Here is a 19,701-nt window from a genome sequence, read left to right as displayed (position 1 = left end):
TTTGGCTGCTGAAGGGTGTAACAAGTCGTAATCCTTAGCTTCCCTGCCAGCAAATTCCTCCTTAAGCACAAGATACCCTAAAAAAATCACCAGTAAAACCTCTCCAAGATGTTACTATATGAAGAGTTCCTTTAAGCAGATAATTCTACCCCAAAAAAGGCAATTTTTTTCTTTTCTCTTTCTACCATGTAGCCAAGCTGAAAGAGTCTAAAAGCTTCCATATATTGAAACCTATGATTTGGGTGAAGTGGTCATAGTGAAGCACAGGAAGACACAACAGAAATGAGGTTTAGGATTTCATTACAAACATAAAATTCCAACCTAAAATGTTTATATTAGTTTATACAAATATCTCTTTTATGAATAACTCCAAACAGATTTTTTAATTGATCTACAACCCCTTTCAAGTTGAAGTGGACACACGTTGCATTTTTTTCATGCAAATTTGATGCAATAAATAGTGAAGTCCAAGCATTTTGAATAAGATCCTTAATGTCAGTTTGGGCTGAAAGCCAGAATTCCAGAGAAAACACACAGAAATATTCATGAGAGCTGAACCACAACTGAAGTTCTGTATTGGCAGTGACTTCAGCAGACAGAAATGGTCATGGTCCCATCCATGTCTTTATGTTACCAGCATGGCTAGGCAGAGGTCTGTTTCACCTGTGCATGTAGCAGGACAATTCCCAGGTAGAAGCTGTTGTACACCAGGGACTGAAAAATTGAAGTCGTAGGGTGTAATACAATTCCGGTTGGAAGGAACCTCAGGGGATCATCTAGTCCAACCTCTAGTCTTAACAGTTTTTCTTACATAGGTGACCTTTTCTTGCCATGGAGTTTACACATCTCTCCTCCCGCAGGCCCAGCTATGTCTCTGTTTTTATTTCCACAGTATCGATTAATCTGCCTAAGGATCAGATGCTGCCCGAGTTCGACAAGGCAGTGACATAAAATCCTCCGGTTGCTTTTCCAGCTTTGAGCTGACAGGGGCACAAACTTCAATGGTCTGAGAGCAGAGCTGCCCCTAAGACAAGTGATGATTTTTCAGAGAGGTTCAACAGAGGTGCAGAGGGATGTTTCCACCCTGAACCGAGAAGAAGTGGGGTAGGTGAGAAGAGGGAAGGAGGAGGCAGAACAGCTGCAGCAGCTGGAGTTGCCAGGACCAGCGTGCCTAGCAACACCCCTTCTTAGGCAAGGGCATCTAATTCAGTAGCAACAGCAACATCAGAAGCAGCCCTGATACTTGGTGAGCTGGGTGCATGTTAGGGAGCATGAGAGCTGTCAAAACACCAGTCTTAGGGCTCCGAAGCCTCCTCAGTTTATTGGTAGGTAAACTACATAGATCCACTTGCATTTCTGTGGTCTGTGCATGCGGAACGAACTGTATATGGCTTACTGCAATAAGACAGCTATTTATACCAGGCAATTGTTGAATGTTATTTTAGTCATGTAGAAAACAAAAGTAACAGGAGAATATATTGGAAAAATCAGTTGTATCATTCTGTCTTATTCCATGAATACTGTGATGAGTAATTGTATAATCAGTAGGTGATTATCCTCCAATAATATATAGAAAAATAATAGTAGATTATATGAATAGAAAGTATTATCTTTTACTAGAAGTGGAATTAGACCATGATGCGTTATCATAACATATTCTGTTCTGTTCATATATACCCTAGAGTGTATATTTTAATACATGATTAATATATTCATTATGATATATAACATACATACAGGTATAATGTATGTATTCTGCTACTGTTGCAGTTCAATCTGTATGCTATTATGATGCTGTATTCTACCTGTAATAGGCTTATGCAATCTTAATATTCTCTATAATTATGTATTTTAACTTTTATATAATTAACAGTTGTATTGTGTTAGTAAAAGTGTAACAAAAATTACTTATTCAAGGAGTTTAGGTGTAAAACATTAAAAGAAATGGAGCAGTTTGGAGCAGGGGGGCTGCCATTTTAAAAGCAAACAAAAAGACTCTTTAAATCAAATGTCTCTCTGCATATGGTCCTAGAGCCACCTGCTCTTTGTAGAGAAAACCTTCTGCAAGAGAAGGGTAAGTCCCCTTATTGTTCCATGGCTAATTTCTGGACAGATCAAAATAATATACTGATTGAGTTTTTATACCCCTAGGAAGCTGTCATTTTTTGCTCCAGAAGTTGAAGAGAGCGAAATATGCCATGCTATGTTTCTGCATTTGGTTTTATTTCTTTACAAGAAACATAATTTTGGAAACAGAACTCATCCTTCCTCTGTTCTCTTACTGTCTTTTTTGGAGTCTATTCATATGCTTTTTTTTCTAGCAGGTGATATTAGTGGAGGGATGGCATGATTTAGATAACAAAGACTATGACTGTTGGCCCCTGGATAAACCAGATGAGTATAACATGCTGGACTGTGGAGGTGAGTGAGTCCTAAAGCTTCACAAGAAAGATCACCTCTTCCTTGAGGAATGGTTGAGAACTCAAAATTGAAGTGCTCAGAACAATACCAGTCATGACGAATGTTACACATGGTGGAAAGCATCTGAATCAGTGACAACCTCTCTAGAGAAATAAGTGAAAGACACCAAAAGATACTTCAGAGCAAATATTTGTCCAGTTTTCAAAAGAAAAAGTAATAGCAACAGCTGAATCCCTTCCCCCAGAAAGAAACTGAAAACATTTTATTTCTATTAGAAAACCAAATGCAACTTAATCCAAACAAATCAGGCATGCAGCTCTGCATTGCTGAGATTTTGTAGTGTCGGTTCAAAAGTGGTCTGTGTTTAAACACTCAAGCCAGTAAGCAAAATCACTGATTCTACACATCATGCTTTTCCACCTTGCACAAAACTGTGTTCCATGAGAAATTAAAAAAAATCTGAGATCTTTAACTACTTAGTCCAGTCAATTTCAAAACCAAATTTACATGATAATAAAAAATAGAATATTTTTTTATGTTGGAAATTGATTGTTTGAGATTGAACAGCAAATAACAGCAACTGAAATACGGAAAATTCAATTTAAATAGAAGAAACATCTTTTGTACTGTAATGGTGATCAAACAGTAGAAAGTTGTGGTTTCTTCCTCCTTAGAGATTTTTGAAACCCATATAGATAAAATCTAGAGCGACGTGCTTTAGGTGACCCTGCCTTGAACAACAGAGTTGGACTGAATGATTTCCAGAGGTGCCTTCCGATTTCAACTGACTGTGATTTTGTGACTCTGTAACTGATAAATAACTGATGTAAAGGAACACTTTTGTTTATGTTGTAAAAGGTAAGACCAGAGCCAATATGTTTCAATAGGGGTTTTAGAAAAAACAAGAACACCTGAGAAACTCATACTGATTAAACACTCCAGGAAATATACTGCTGGGTTACACTCTGAGCTCAGTGTTCCAGTTAAACATTTTCCGAAGAGTTCCATTGGAACAGTGAAATTCAAAGACTGTCTAGATGTTTGTCAACTATGATTTTTATCCCTGTATGAATTTACTATTGCTTTAACATTAAAACAACTATTTATCAGATCAGATGACTTGTTTAAAATTATTCTTGCTAATAATCAAAGTGTGAACTGAGTACAAGGGAAGCTAATATGAGTAGGTTGCTTAATTAACATATATCCTTTCCAACCAGTTTTAGAATGAACTCCAAGCTCTATCCTGCTTTCTCTATGGTTCTTCTGTCATCTTCTGGGCACTGCTAAAAGCAAAGCAAGAGGCATATACTGTAGCCTCATTGCTGTGAGTTTAACACAAGATCTTCAAAGCATTTAGATGTTGGAGTGTCTGTTGTTGAAAGAAGAGTTTCATTTATCTTTGTGAGACCTTTAAAGGGAAGTAGAAAGTAATTTAACTGAAATTTATGCTGACCTTTTGCCTTCATTCTCACACATTCTCTGAAGCTCAGCTCTCTCTTACCTTTTAGTGCAAATCACACTAGCATTTTTTTGTAAATCTTTGTGTTGTAGTTTCTCTTAGTGTTAGCATTTATAATGAGTTTTTACTTTTCAAGATAGATTTGAAATCAAGAGGTTATTTTACAATTACTTCTTTATATCTGAAAGGGAATTATGTTTAGGGGAAAAACCAGCAGCTTCACTAACAGTGCAAGTGAAGAATACACTTGTAAAAACAACTCCAGAGTAATGAAAGAGTTTATAACTGAGCAACAACAACAAAAATGTGAGGATCTCTTGAAAGGCAGGTTTACCCATCATCTGCAGAAGGGATTTAAAACTTCCTGACAAACATAGAGCTACACACTTGATGATGTAAGTGATTTGATGTGGTGCAAATTAAAACCTTCATGTAACAATATGGAAAGAGGAAGGTGAATGGAGTGGCAAGATTTTGGTAGTGTTGTTTAAGAATATGGATTAAAAACTTCTGCCCCCTCTTATCTCAGTTCATTCCCAGGCTCAGAGCAGGTGATAAGGTGTCCCAGGGACAGCAGAGATGGCTGGAATAAATCATCTTTCCCAGTAAGAGTGTGGAAATGGAAAATGACAGATATCTGAGTAGCACTCCTTCCACTGTCTTCTGTTCAAGATGTGACATGGTTTTATAAAATGAAAATACTTTCTTAAATGTATAATTATTAGTATATATAATTTATATCTCATGAGGTTAAGAGTTTTGGCAGAATTTCATGTGTGCTAGAGTTGTCTGTTCTTCTTCCATAATGAGATGTGCCTCAGTGAAAGCAGCCAAGAATGAAGAGCGATGTTTATTACCTGATCAAAGAGGAAAGCAAGTGTATCAGGACAAGCAGCACTGCATTATGCTGGGAATGAAGTTACTTTATTTTGTATGACCAGGTTTTTTGTTGTATTTCTCCAATTGCTTGATCTTTTCTAAGTGAGTATCAGAATTGTTCAGTTATTGTGCATTTGTGTTTACCTGTACAGGCACTAAAATGGATGACTGTTTTGGGCTCACAAAAAGCAATAGGAACAATAGATGAAAATCACTCCAGAGAAAGTTTTACATTTATATGCATCTGTAAAGTAGAAAAGTATAGCACATACATTGGTCCATGATTGTGTTGTTTCTAGGCCTGGAGATGGCATGGGTGCAAAGACCTCCAGAAAAGGCTGTCAGTGGGGAATTCTTCAACGTAACCTATGCAGTCTTTGCTTCAGACAACTTTTATCAATATGCAGTGCAAAATGGAATCCTTTCTCACAGGTATTATCACCTATAAAAATTGTTTCATGGTTATGAGATTATGGGGATTCTGTGTGAACATTTTCAGTAACATAATTGGAACACATATTCTGGGGCTCCTTGCTAATTTCTTGCATCTCTTGAGGTGTCTTATAGCTCTGTGTGCCCTGATATTTTCTCCTCTGCAACAGCTTTGCTCTCAGAGCAGCCATCATGGCATGCCTGCTCGCATGGTCAAGGATAGGGCATGTCACCCTGTATCTGCATTACTGTCTCAGTGCAATTCTGAACATCACTTCTCACCTTCTTTACACAAGGAATTCACAGCTGAAGTTTAAGCACGCGTCCCAGACTAACTGTGTCATTTTAATCATAAGTGTGTTTGAAGTGCACAACATGGATATGAAAAAGAGGCTGGCCCAACCCTGAATCCACTGAATTCAGTGATGAACTTCTTTTGATTTCCGTGGGATTTAAATAAGTCCAAAAGCTTATATATCAACTCAGAGACTGTGTTGGTAACTGTAGACAACAGAGATTAAATACAGAATGTTTATGTATACAACTCCAGATCATTAAAAGGCTAATACACCTTTATTGTACACTTTCATCTGTACATAGCAATTCTTCATCCGTATACAACAATGTCTGCGGCAAAGGCTGCAGCTGTATTTCCCCACTTCCTGTGCTGTACTTGGTGAAAGAGATGTTTATGGAAAACCTCACATTTTTCTCTGCCAGTCTGAGTGTTCACATTGCAAAGTTCAGATTGTAAAAGCTGTTATCCAGAGATTTTTTTTTTTTCATATTGAAAGATGATCTATAACCCTGTAACTTTTTACAATGGCAAAAAGTTGATATTGTATTTTGATCATCTGTGTACCACAGTTACACAGTTTTGCAAAATTTGTTTATCACATTTTCTGAAATTTATGCCTAGTAATCATAAAGCAAGTTTTTTCCGTGCTTGGGAATGAAGCAGTTTTTCTAGTCTTTCCAGGGGGACCCACTGCCTTAAATCAGTGAGGAATCTGGAAAATTCTGCTTTTTGTGTACTTATACATATGTTGCACATAGAGGCAGATGGTGAATATTTAAGAAGAGAGAAATCTATGCTGCAGTTTTTCAAAGGGATCAAGTTTGCACCTCATTTTAACTAGAAGACTATCTGGTTGACTCTTAAGCTTACAGTGGCTGACCCAAACATGGCAAGCCAATGTATGGGCATCAGCATAATTGGGTGAAGCCATGATGAAGATATTGAATAAAAGTTACAGAATACAGGATAAATTTTTAAAAGCTTCCATAAAGACAAGTGTCTGATGGAATTAGGCAGAAAATGATTTTAATTTAAAGCCATATTTATTTGGGTAGTAATCAACTGAAAGTGTAACTAAGGAAACAGTGGGGAGAGGTGTTGCATCACACATTTCCAGGTAACTACATTTGTCTTTCAGGGACAGACTTTCAAAAGGCCCACCTTGTTTTGCCAAACAGTCTATTCATAAAGTCCACTTTTTGCTCTAAACTTTTGTTTTGTGGAATTGCATCTGATACTATTGTCCAATATAATTATTTTCCTTGGCTGTTTGGGTTGCAGAGCAAAGATTGGAGCTGGATGATAAGTATGAATCACACGCGTAGATGAAAGTATATAATTGAAAACACTGAGAACGGAAGTAGCCAGGGACACATATTTCTGATAGTGGAAGTAGAGTAGTGGTATCTTTTTGTGTCCTAGGTGTAGCAGTGCCAAGTAATCCCAGCTGCTCATGAAGTCAGTCTCAGGAGAGAAGTGGAGGTTGCTGCCTTCTTGTGGCATAGTATCTGCTAGAAGTCCCTACTGCATGGCAGTAGACAGTGGTCTGGTTGACAGCAATCTTCATTGCTGTAGTAGTGCTTCAATCAGAAGCAAAACAAAAAAGAAAGATATGATGTAACAGTGTTTATTTCACTGCATATGTTTTTGCTGCTAATTTTTATGTGCAGAATAAAGAATAAGCTCTCATATGCTTGTTGCAATTTTGAGGAATGAAGAATAAATATAAAGTTTCTCTCTCTCTCTGCTGGTTGGCTAGCAATGCTACTGCTGCAAAGGAATTCTGTGAGAAGCATGAATGCCCTGCCAGCTGGAAAGATGCAAATGGAGAGAACTGCTGTGTCTACCATGCCAACATTCACTCCTGTCCTTTGGCCTTCATGGTTAGTATAACAGTGCAGCACCATGTGCTCTGTTCTTGCTACGGGATGAGACAGCATTGTAATAACCAGGTTCAAGTTTATGAGGTCTTTCTGTGATTACAAAGAGACCAAATCTATAGTTCACTTAAACCACTGTGGGGATATCTGCCATTTTTAGATTTTTTTCCACTGGATGCTGAGGCTGCAAAGCAAATGGCTGGGTTTTTGGACAAGGCAGTATTCAGAATCTCTCATTATGTATATTTGGGCCAGTTTCATCTCTTTAGTATTACTTCAGTCAGATCTCTGAACAGTCAATAGAGAAATAAAGACAGATCATTTCATTCTAAAGCAATCAGGGCGAAATGCCAGGTGGAATCTCTGCAACTTATAGAGGGACCTTGAATGATTTGCTTGAATTACTGAAAGTGGGTGGAGTGAGTATCACTGGCTGTGACTTGTAGAACAAAGCGTGTATACACATATGCTGAGATGGAATGATTTTTCTGTATTAGATCAGAGAAAAGAAAAAAGGAATCCAATTACAGGATAACAAAATTTGTTCATGCAATGTAGGCAGGGTCCATTCTTAACTTGTCTGCTTGTCTCATTGTAACAGCCTGTCTGTCTTTGTATGAATATTTAGAGTTCTGATTCTAACAATACAGTTTGGGACACATTTTTTTTTCTTTTTTTTCTGTGAGGTAAGCCTTACCTTGCACAATAAACTTCATGCAGTTGCCCAGTCTTTCTAGTTGATCCCCCTTCTGGCAATCTGACACATTCTTTGTGATCAAAGATGGTGTAATAGAAAATCTAGTCTATACTCCTCTTGCAGCTATTTCATGTACTGTTCTGTGTGAAGGCTTAATGTCTCCCCAAGAGCTCTAGCTTACTTCTTGGCAATCCCTTCTTAAGAACCTGTTTTATTAATGACTCCCTGGGGGGCTTAGCTGATACCAGGCCTTTTGTTTAAAAGAGGAATCCTTGCTGGAACCTTCACATCAAAACTTTTGTGTAGAACCATAGTAAAGAACTTCAACATCCCACCACTGTGGTGACCTCTCCATTATTTCTTACTTTCACAATTCGTTCTGCTTGGAATTAAGATGCAGAAAAGGTGAAAGCATGTAGCCAACGTGCATCATCTGACTTCCTTGTAATACTGTAAATATTTCAGTTCCTGCTTAGAAGAAGTCTAAGCAGGTTGGCCGTCATACAGAAAGAAGGCTGTTAGTATCATTGCATAAGATTGAACTTACACTTCAAAGCAAGCTTTTTCCATTATTTGAGAGGATGTTTTGTTGGGTGGTTTTTTTTTGCAGTGTCATGACTTTTAGAACACCTTAGCTTAGTTAACATGAACTCCATTTCTTTTGACTGGGGCTATATCTTACAGTGCATTGAAGGAAGTGCCTGAAGAAATATCTGGAGTTAATAAACAGACTTAATCCTTCCAAATAAACAAAAAACCGCAAGATCTTCAGACAGCCAAAATAATCCTCTGTGGCTGCAATTGCTGGGAGGTTTACATCTTGAACAGCTTTACTGAGAAATGCTCTGCAAACAGGCACAGAAGAGATCCCTTCCTCCCTTATTAAAGAAAAAAAAAAAAAAGCTGCTCTATCAAAAGTGAAACTGCAGTAAAATCCCTTTAGAAAAATAAAAGAAGTGGAATACAATTCTGTTTCTGTTTCTAATATGGTGAATTCTGAAAAAGTGTATTAACTTGATAGATTACTGAAGTTAAAATTTGGGACCACATTTTGGCTCGTGTGTATTAAATAACATTTGTGAGATTTTAACTCAGTATAGGAACAATTGCTTCTCTCTTATTTTATCCTTTATTTTTCCACAGAACAGTTGTGGTTGTGTTTCAGCATTTTAATAGATTTGGTTATAAAACATTGCTTTATTTGCTGTTAGAGAATACAAGTCATTTTAAGAAAGTAAAAGAGGAGGAGCTAGGATTTTCATTGTGCTGTGGTTTACTGACATAACCAATATGTCTGATAAAGGGTAGAGGAGGAATATGTGGTCCGTGGATCCCAGATGATGGCCAGATATTTACTCACACTTTGTCTACAGCTGGCAAAATAAGCCAAAGAAACTGGACTGCTAAGGTAAGGTGTATTTATTGGATAGAGGACTTTAACTGGTGTGCTCTTTTCAGAGCTTACTTGCTAATAGTTTAGTGTGGTTCATGTACATGTTCCCCATCTCATTTATTTGTCAGTGTTATGTGTGTAAGTGATGCATATGGCTGAGTAATAACAATTCCCTTGACTTGACTTGACTTGAAAGTAACAGCTTTTCACACTACTACTCCTTAGGTAGTTAGTAGAAGTAATGGGGATGGGAGGGAAGAGGATAGCCTAATCTATCCTTTTAAGGCCTACACTAACAATATACTGCGTTACTGACTGGACTGTCTTGCAGGTTAATATGGTCATTAGGGGGCTTCTGCCCAGCAGAAGTAATAGGGATGCGAACATGGCAGAATGCATAGGCTAATAGCCCTGCTCGGTGAAAAGAATACACACCAGAAAGGGAATCAGACCTGCCTTCCCACAAAAGTTATCTCTCTTGCTTCTGTTTGTTTCTCCAATCAAGGACACCTGTCCTTCCTCATTCTGAAAAAATGCACAAATTTTTTTGCAAGACACCATGACTGGACAATTGTTATTATAATAGCCTACTACATGCGAGTGAAGTTTTGATGCTTGCTGCTTTGTTTACTTGTTTGGCAGGTTGTTTTAGTTCATGTGGGTGTGACTTCTCTCATCGCACACATCAGAGTTGGGAGAATGCAAGTTGCTCTGGAAGCAAAAACCACAGTCCTTCCTGCAGTAGGTATGATATAAAATGATGATGTGAGGGGACTGCTTATTGACTGCAAATCTCAATGCTTTTATCATTCATGCATAGTTAACAAGAGTAAAGGAACTCATACCCTGCCTTTTCATTGAAAATACACAAAAGTCTTCCTAAAATTCTTCTTCATATAACACTGAAGATCTGAAAAAATGTTTGAGCTTCTAACCTGTGTATGAATCTAGAACAGCAGGAAGACACTCTTATCAAATAGGTAAAGCCAAATACCATGATCAACGGCTTCAGATACTACAAGGCTTTCCTGCAGTTGATAGGGATGTGAAAATATTCTTCCAGCTAGCATATTGTGAGGATCTGGACACTCTTCATCTGAAGGGGACCAGACTAGCCTTAAGCATATTGGAAAGGTAGAAACCCTTCTTGGTTCCCTTGTTCACATTAAAATTCAATTGCTGCCAAAGGCATCAGCCTTTCATTCACTTTAGTACAGCTGTATGCAGCGAACAGAAATAGCCATAACAATTATCTTAGCAATGTAAAATTTTTTAAATGGACTTTATTTAATAAATTAAACACACAATCTGAAGAAAAATATTGGGTAAAATAAGGATGTCATCACAGTAGTCTTGTTAGCTATTCTTCTGGAAGTTTGAGAATAGATTTCCCAATATTAAGAAAAAAGCCAAACCAAACCAAACCAAGAACCAAAGCAACTTCCTTGTGAGTGGATGTATTTAACTAAAGAACTTGCTATTCATTTCAAGACAGCTGCAGATGAGTTTTCCAGGAAACCTACAATTTATCTGAAAAGAAATTTTAAAAATGCAGCTCTACCTCTGAGGCAGAAAGTGACTTCTGTGATTATCCTGATATTATACTGGAATTAAATGGAATGAGGCAGAAATATTACTGAGCCCTGCATTTTGTTTTGTTAAGGCTTTTTTTAAAAAATATATTACATAGTGACAGAATAATATCTTCAGCTGAACAGAGGCTGAAGTACACCATGGTATTAGTTTAGTCATAGAGGTAAAATTGAAACACTATTCAGGACATGGGAGAAGGAGTTTTGTCCTTTACGGCTTTTGTTTTAAATCTGATACTGCTGATAATTTTCATAAGACCTTGAAGAAAAAGAAATCCTTGAAGTACAGGTTGCAGGGTTTCATTCTGCAGTACGCAGAATGTCTGCTGCTGCTGCTGAGGAAGGGTCACAGGCTCCTGGGAATCTCAAGGGCTGGATTAAGTACAAAGAATGCAAAAGACAATTCCTGCCTTGAGGAACTTTAATTCTCAGAAAAAAACAGATGGACAATGAGAAACAGAGTAGTGATGAAGTGATTTATACACAAAACATGTCAAAGGCTCTGATGTCATTAACAATTTAATCTGATCAGAGAGATCCTGTATAACTGTAAAAATTCAGATTTTTCTTTCAGCTGCCAGGGTCCTACCTCTGGATTCTTCAAAATTTATTCTTTCTGGTACTCTTAGGTTTCCCAGCTCAAGAACCATGTGTTTAAATCTGAATACAACATTGTGAATGGATGAAACTGCCTTAAAATATTCTGATATGTGTTTCCTTTTCTAATCAGTCTGTGGAGATGGCTTTTGTGAGGAAGAAGAAGGCTGCTCTATCTGTCCAGCAGATTGTGGGGAATGCCCATTGTCTGCTGGTGCTAGGATAGCAATTGTCTTACCAATATGTTTAGTCTGCACTGGCTTCATTTTGACAGTCATGGTAAGTATCCTTTCTCCTGTTTCCTTTCTCTTACTTCCATGATTTGGTTAGTTAGAGTAGGGCTCTGTTAGTAGAGCGATAAATTTTCTTCTGCATCCAGAATCTGTGTGCTATGGAAGAAAGCAGAAGGAAAGTAGAGAGCCTTTTTGGCCTCTTTATGAGGGAAGGCTCATTGGGCTAGGAATTTTCATCCTGTAAGACAGAAGACTGAAGAGGAATGTAACAAGAGGGATGGATATATAGTGGTAAAGGAAGAAGATGTTTTTCACAGCATGGGAACTGGGGGGTGCCAGTAAAGTAAGACTACTTTTCACTCAGAATAAAACCCGGTTCTGAAATTAACTGCTTCAAAACCCTGTGAGACCAGAAGTACAAATGAATTAAAAAACAAATTAGGTAAATTCATAAAGGGATTAGCTCCACCAGAGGCCATTAAATCTCAGAGTCCAAATACAACTTGTAGTGGAAAACATTGAACTTGGGATATTCTCAAAAGAAATAATGAGAAGATGATATTTATTTTTTTTTTTTTTCAGTTTTATTTTTGGTTTTGTTGGGGTTTTTTTTAATAGGTTTATTTTCTTAGTGTGAATGAACCAGTTTGGTTCAGTTCAAAGTGATTGATTTTGTATAATAGTAATCAATTATTATAACAGGCTCATGAAGGAAAAACAAAAAGGGAATGTGGAGAGAGGAGCGTATGAATATGAAAGAAGTAGTTTTGGATGCCTTTGAATGAAAATGTCTGTATAAAGAGGAGACAGCATGCTATTATGGCTTATTACTTCACAGTACCTCTGGGAAAGAGGATCTATATTCCTTATGTGTCTGCATCTTGAAAGAAAATACATTTCTGAATTTCATGACAAAGATTTAGCGAGTGAATATGGCAGTTTTAGAGTCATTATATTGACTATGTATGTAACATAATTTATTTGGGCTTTGGCCTGTAAATCCTGCAAATCAATAGGCTCCTCTTTCCTCAGGGACTCCTTCTCTTTCCATCTTGTACTGCGGTTGCAGTGAGCATCTGAGGTAGGCAGGTGCGCTGAGAGGGAATAAGCAGGAGAAAGCTGATGGCCCACTGAGTAAAGTACTACAGGAGGCCTGAATCACATTAGTTTTCTTCTCAGTTCTGTGCTTCTTCGTGGGGGTTTGTGAGTTAGGAACAGAAGCACTGTTGAAAACTATTTGAGCATTTACAATCCACAAGGCATTTGTGACAATGTGTTCATAGTAAGTGTCCTGTAAAACCACATAATCTGATAGAAATATGCAATTGGACAGATTAGCAGTTCAGATCGTTTTAAACAATTGACATTTTAGAAAGAGCAATGGAGTTTCTTGTCCTTGCATAGGTTTATCTAAAGGCCTTGTAGCAAAATTTATCTATTATTTCTGCTATTTTTCTGTAGGTTTTGAGGTCTATTTTTTTCTTCTTGCATTTCTGTATACTTACTCCTACTACTTCTGCAATAGTATCTTCTTTTTTTCATGTTTTAGTTAGGTGGTAAGTAAAAAAGATAGGAAAGATCCTTTTGTCCAATTCAGTAATTAAGATAAAGTAAAAAGAACCATCTGGCTTCTTTAATCAGTCAAGTAGAGAAGAGGATTCCTTGGATATCAATCTCTGTAGCAAGCCCAGTGGTCACTTCTAGCTAATATATCTTTAGTTGTACCTTTGCAAGATAAAATGTAGATATTTTTTCTCAGAAGCCTTTTGAGATAAATGATACAACTTAATTTTGATTCAGTGATCTCTATATTTGTCATAAATTTCTACCAAAACCACCATCACAATCTCTAAGTCGTGTTCCTTCTGTATTATCTGGACATTTGTTACCTGTTTCAATGAATGCATAATTCCTAATATTAAATTCCACACTATAGAAAATGCTATAATGATGGTAAAATGCTGTTCTGGTTTGACATTTTGGCACTGACTGCAGCTGTAACAGCTGTATAATTCAATCTGCTGTTCCTCTTTTGAAACCACGTGCTTATGCTTTCTATGTTAGTTTTGCATGTCAGCTCTAGAGAAAATCATCTATTAGAGCAATGCCTTCTTTACAAAATACCCACAGAATCCCTACCTAATATTCTTTAGCATATTTGACATAATATGATCTCATTTGTGGCTTGGAGGCTAATTCTATTACATGATATAAGATGTACTGCTCCTTACCTTGGGGTTGGGATGTAGTGTGTTCTTGACATGCACTTACATAGCATAGGACATTTCCATGACATGAGGTGATGTAGATCACTCATCTGATGTCCAGGCTGAGAGGTAAATGCAGTGCATAAGAAGTAATGACAATAAGGGAGAGTTTGTAGCCAATGCGTACTATGACATGTAATTAGATTCAAGAATAAGGAATGTACTGGTTTTTAAGACATTTATTAGATGCTGTTTTCTTCTAAGCCTGTTTCTAATAACTCTTGTTTGCAATGTTACTCGTATGATGGACGCTTCAACATCAGATTTTGTTTGGATACTCATAAACTTTCGTGTTTGAAAAACCCAGTAATCTCTGGTTTAATTCCTTCAAAGACAGTAAGGATTAATCAGGAATGAATTTGATTTATTTTTGTAGTGGTTTGAATATCAGAAACAAAAGATGTTTTGGGATGAAAGCTGGATTATAGACTTCACTTGCATCAAACAAGGTTAGTAACTTGTCGTTTTGATACTATGATCAGTTTCCTTAATAATTTTGAGAAATAATCTCCATCATAAGTACATCTTCATGTTTTAAGGTGAAAGAATTTGTGAAAGACATATCCAAAGTTTCATCCCTGTAACCTCTGTGAGCTGATCACTGATTTTTTTTAATTGAAACTTTAGATGTCAACATTATTTTAAATAGTTTCCTTGGTTTTTTAATAGTGATTTTTCAATTAAAAAAGAGGCCTATTAAACAAAATAAACAGATAACCTCTGGACTTGGACAAAATAAATTACAGTTGCTTCAGTGAATGTGTCATTCTGTATAATTAGTCTCACTATTTTGCCCTGGATTTGCACAAATATAATGAGGGATATAATGAGATCTTAATTTCTCTCAGTGTATGCTATCTGTGACAGACTTGCTGCAAAAAGTAATTCCTTGTGGCCAGAGTTTTTTTCATTTTACCTTCTGGATATAAAATACTGTTTAATTGTTTCTAATTAACCATGTTAAGAATAAACCAGATGTTATTATATGCTTTACTATGCTGCACGTAAAATAGGTATAGATTATTTGCTTTGCTGTTCATTATTTTAGTATTCAGAAGGAAAATGCCTAGACACTCAGAAAGGGTAAATCCATAGAAATCTTATGAAGTTGATAGGTGTGTGCTGATGTTCACTCTCTCACTTTCTGCCTCTGTGAGGAATTGCTAGAAAGATATCTGCTTTATCTGTGTTACGTCATTGTGTTGCTTGTAGAAGTGTCAAGACATTCCTGTGTTAATATATAGTAGATATACTTTCAGCCTTGGATTTGAACATTAATTAGTTTTGATATGATATACTTGTTGCTGTAAAGAACAGATGTTGTCTTAGAAATTAATCTGAATACATAAACTGAATTTCAATCCCAATTTGCGGAAACAGAAATGGAAAATGGAAGGAAAAGTGCCTTTCAATACAGCAAAAAGGAACACAAGCAAATTTGCGGATGACAATGAATTAGAAGAGGTCATAAACATCACAGGGAGGAGAAACAATAGAAAGAGACTGAGGGAAATTAGAAGCATGATCAAAAAATAACACATTAAATAGTAATTTGAAAAACCCAAGATTAAAGACATAGTTTTCTTGGAGAGAGGCCTGTGAAGCAACAATACTGTTTAAGACCTGGGAGTGATAATTAACAATTTAAGAGCAATGAGGACTGATAATATGATGAGATTTGGAAACAGACAGTATGCCTTCTCCTGACAGAGCTGTCCAGAGATACACACAGTAGCCTGACATGTACACTTATCTAAATGGAAACACATCAGCAGTCCTGTACCCAGGATATGTAGCCTGTACTGTGAAAATTTAGCTCTATTTTTTCAAGATAACTCCTCTGTTGGTGCGTTGCGCCATATATATGTATGCACATGCACACACACACTCTTATTCTCAAAGCTATCTCAGGGATCTCTGATATATTTCTGGGTGGAAAGCTGTAGAAAAACTCCAAACGTCAACACGATTTTGAGCTGCATATGGAGAATACTATGGTGTGGGAACATGGCAGTCCTGATGCAAGGTGAGATGCTGAACTTCCTCAGCAACACTTTGTTAGATACTGATACCAGGGAGAGTTGAGAGGTTTCAGCAATGCTGAGACAAATTGGCTAAATCTGGGTTTTAATTGGCAGTGGTGAAATGATATGTAATTCATTAAATTTGTTTTCAAATCCATTTTCTTACCTTGAGCTGGTTACCTTAAGATATTAAAACACACACATTGAGATCACTGATTTTCTTTCATCTGACTGTATCATTGCTCTGACTTCCCTCTGGTGTCAGAATCACTTCCCACATCCCTTTACAATCTTCTAGGAGCTCCAAATAGACTTGTTAAAGTATGGAACAGGGCTTGCTCTGCTTCCCTGGGTTCTGTCCTCGGCATCTAAGTAGCAGCAAGAGCTAGCCATCCCAAAAGCAGGGAAGTGAAACTTGCATCAAATCCTGAGGATTAGCGAGAAAAATCTCTGGCAATGAATCATCTCTGAAACTTTTTTACTTTTTATGCAGCAGTCACATTTCAAGCAATGGCTTTCTGTCTTCAGTGTTAACAAGACTGAGATGCAAAGATTTGGAGAATTCCCATATTTGTCTGCCTCTGGAGTCTCTACCTTGTCAATAATATGCATCTTCAGGTCCCTTTTCTCATCCCACATCCCATTTAGATTGCATAGTACGGACAGCAACAGGAAGTGTGATGAGTGCTCACCCAGCATGCAGTGACTCCAATGCCAGCTGTATCACTGCTCTGAGCTCCTGCACAGCAACTGCTAACATGTCCAGGAAACACTACTTCACCCAGACTGGGAGATAGTAAGTCAATACATTGCTCGTTTCATGTAGTACCTACTATACTATAGTTTCACATTGCTTTCCAGTTCTTGCCTTTACTGTTTATGGGTAGTGCAAAAGTTTGCCTTTCTCTTTTTAGGCCAAATCCAGTAAGTTAACATCATCATCTGACTTCTGTACCACATACTGGCTGTGGCATATATTATATGCCAGGATTCTGGTTTGGTTGTCATTTCTCCTTTTCTTTTGGGGACTTGGTAAAGTCTGTGGCTGCATAATGTCTCTTACACCCATTAGTGAATGGCCCTTACTGTTCAAATGTATTTAGAACCAAGACCTTTTGGTTCTAAAGCCCTTTCTCTAAAATGCAGGCAGAGCACAGCTAGGTTCTTTGCACTAGAGAGTAGCATCCTATAGAGTAGCACATTAGAAATCTTGTCCTTAAACCAGCTGGTGTGACTGAAGATACGGAGCATTTCACCTCTGGATCACTTTATAAAGGTACATATCATTATGACTATACGGGCAAACAGTATAGCCATATCCTGCTATCCAGAAAGCAATTTTTCCCCTAAAAATAATATAGTCAGGGAATAGGGGTGGAACATGTGCAAAGATGGAGATAATACCTACTATTTGAATACACAGGGCAGGATCTGTGCTTTGCAGAATAGAGGAATGTACTTAGGATCATCATCTGGGGGAGCAGCTTCCTTTTCAGTATAGATCACTGTTCTGGAAAATCACAGCCACTTCATTGATGAGACACTGTGTCCAGTGTAGGTCTTTTACAGTAAGCATTTTTGCTACTTCTTTCTGAATGATGACATTTTCATCATCATCAACTTCCTCAGATGAATCAAGGTCAAACACATTTATCAAGGGTGAAAGATGTAAGAGTGGGGCATTCAGTCTCATTGTGAAGCACCTACACCTGCTACACTACAGACGACGTACTCTGTATTTTTATGGTGGGTATCACTTAAATTCCTGCATGTAGCTTCACTGGATTCCTTTATTCTTCCAACGGAAATTGCTTTGCTGTCTATCGAACTCAACTGCTTCATCGCTGAGAATGCTTCAACCCATGAGAACAAAAGGATGTTAAGTATCAGTGATGGATCTCCAAAACAGTAGTCAGAAGCAACAGATAGCAGGGATGTTGCTGTATGTGTTTCACTACTCTAACATTTCCTTTGCTGATACTCCATCATCTGACTACCTCAACTAACTCTAACACTCTCACGTTCCAAATGTTATCCACACATGCAGGATGCTTGAGTATAGTCACTAATGCTTCCCTTATCATAGAAACAGGGCCCTATCACCTGTCATGTGCTCAGACTCACATTTACACCCACATACAGAAAAGCTTAAATTCTGTGCCTCATCTCTAGAGATATGAAGCTATCCACTGTAGAAAAAATATCCAGTCTGTATTTGTAGTCTGCCTGGCTTATGAAGTTGGCCTGTGAACAGCATTTCATTCTGTTTCAGTGATGGTAGAACAGTGGCCATAAAGAAAATAATGAAGAAGACATTCACGCTGTCCAAATCCATACGTAAAGAAGTGAAGCAAGTGAGGTAAGAAATGAAACCTAAGAAGTGTATGTTGTTTCTTTTTTACACTGGTTCTTTAGGGGTTACAATCTATCCAAATGTAACTGTAAATTCATATTTTTCTTTCTTTCAAACTTTGCTTTGACACCAGATCAAAATTTATTTATGCCGATTTTACTTTTCTTTCTACATTGTGAGACAAGGCACTTGGTTTTCCAGTTACCCTACAAAAAGCAGGAGGGGTATCTATGCAAATTGCTAGTGTGCTGTGATTTCTGTTGATTTTCACAGGGAACTTGACCATCCCAATCTCTGCAAATTCATTGGAGGTTGTATAGAAGTGCCAAATGTTGCCATCGTGACAGAGTACTGCCCCAAAGGCAGCCTGAGTGATGTTCTACTCAATGAAGACATTCCTTTGAACTGGGGCTTCAGGTAGAAAAACTTTAGATAAGCTAAATGACACAAACTGTGCTTTGTGCAGTTTAGGACAAGATGTTAATTTTAGATAAAGTCCTTGGATACACAGACCTCTGCACTGTGATATGGAGAGTATGAAGAAAGAAAGAAAGTGAATTAAAATATCCGGCCCAACTTCTCTTCTGGATTTTTGAGCAATCATGTTTAGTGCTGGTTTTGCAAAGAAAATGACTTTTCAACCCACCTCTAATTATACTGCAAAACTGGTTTTAAACCTTTTTTCACATGTAACTTCATTTTGTTCTCAAATATCTTGGGCATTCCCATTTAATTAAAAATCACTGCATCTCTGTTTCAGAAGACGTATTGGTGAAATGATTAGCATGCCAACCTACACTTCATTATATTTACCAATATAGAAAATGATCTCACATTGTCAATGAAACTTCCACAAAGACAATGACATTGTTTTTCAAGAATAATCTTGGCACACTCTTTCTACTTCTGCCTTATGTTGCCTTCAGCAAAGAAAAAGACTGTAAGGGAGGAAACCCTCTTAGTAAAGTGAGAAAGTTAATAAAAAATTGTTTCACTTGTAAACATTTGAAAGCACTCTCAAGGATACAAAGGTACTCAGAATTTCTAGAAGAAACTCAACTTTCTTAAAAGAGGCTGAAGGCCTGTGGACTTAGACAACTGAGTGGGAGTTAAGGGCTTTCAGCACCCATCTTAAGTGTTTTGGAAAAGTGAGCATGGGGACACAAATTGAAA

At 37.4% G+C, this 19,701-nt stretch overlaps 1 protein-coding gene across 1 annotated transcript in view; it reads left to right on the top strand.

The window, feature by feature from the left end:
• Positions 1 to 1,271: 1,271 nt before the first annotated feature.
• Positions 1,272 to 19,701, top strand: part of LOC104343776 (atrial natriuretic peptide receptor 1) — a 34,304-nt gene continuing 15,874 nt past the window's right edge. The window contains exons 1-11 of the mRNA XM_086480047.1: positions 1,272 to 1,325; positions 2,325 to 2,421; positions 5,062 to 5,194; positions 7,252 to 7,375; positions 9,373 to 9,477; positions 10,105 to 10,207; positions 11,785 to 11,930; positions 14,528 to 14,600; positions 17,090 to 17,099; positions 18,448 to 18,534; positions 18,802 to 18,945. Coding sequence (XP_086336173.1) covers positions 1,272 to 1,325; positions 2,325 to 2,421; positions 5,062 to 5,194; positions 7,252 to 7,375; positions 9,373 to 9,477; positions 10,105 to 10,207; positions 11,785 to 11,930; positions 14,528 to 14,600; positions 17,090 to 17,099; positions 18,448 to 18,534; positions 18,802 to 18,945 — 1,076 coding nt within the window. The remainder of the gene's footprint in view (positions 1,326 to 2,324; positions 2,422 to 5,061; positions 5,195 to 7,251; positions 7,376 to 9,372; positions 9,478 to 10,104; positions 10,208 to 11,784; positions 11,931 to 14,527; positions 14,601 to 17,089; positions 17,100 to 18,447; positions 18,535 to 18,801; positions 18,946 to 19,701) is intronic.

Source organism: Leptosomus discolor, chromosome Z (assembly GCF_034619465.1).
Source record: "Leptosomus discolor isolate bLepDis1 chromosome Z, bLepDis1.hap2, whole genome shotgun sequence".
NCBI lineage: Eukaryota > Metazoa > Chordata > Aves > Leptosomiformes > Leptosomidae > Leptosomus > Leptosomus discolor.
The sequence above is the reverse complement of the archived record's forward strand: the minus strand, read 5'-3'. Positions and strand labels throughout refer to the sequence as shown.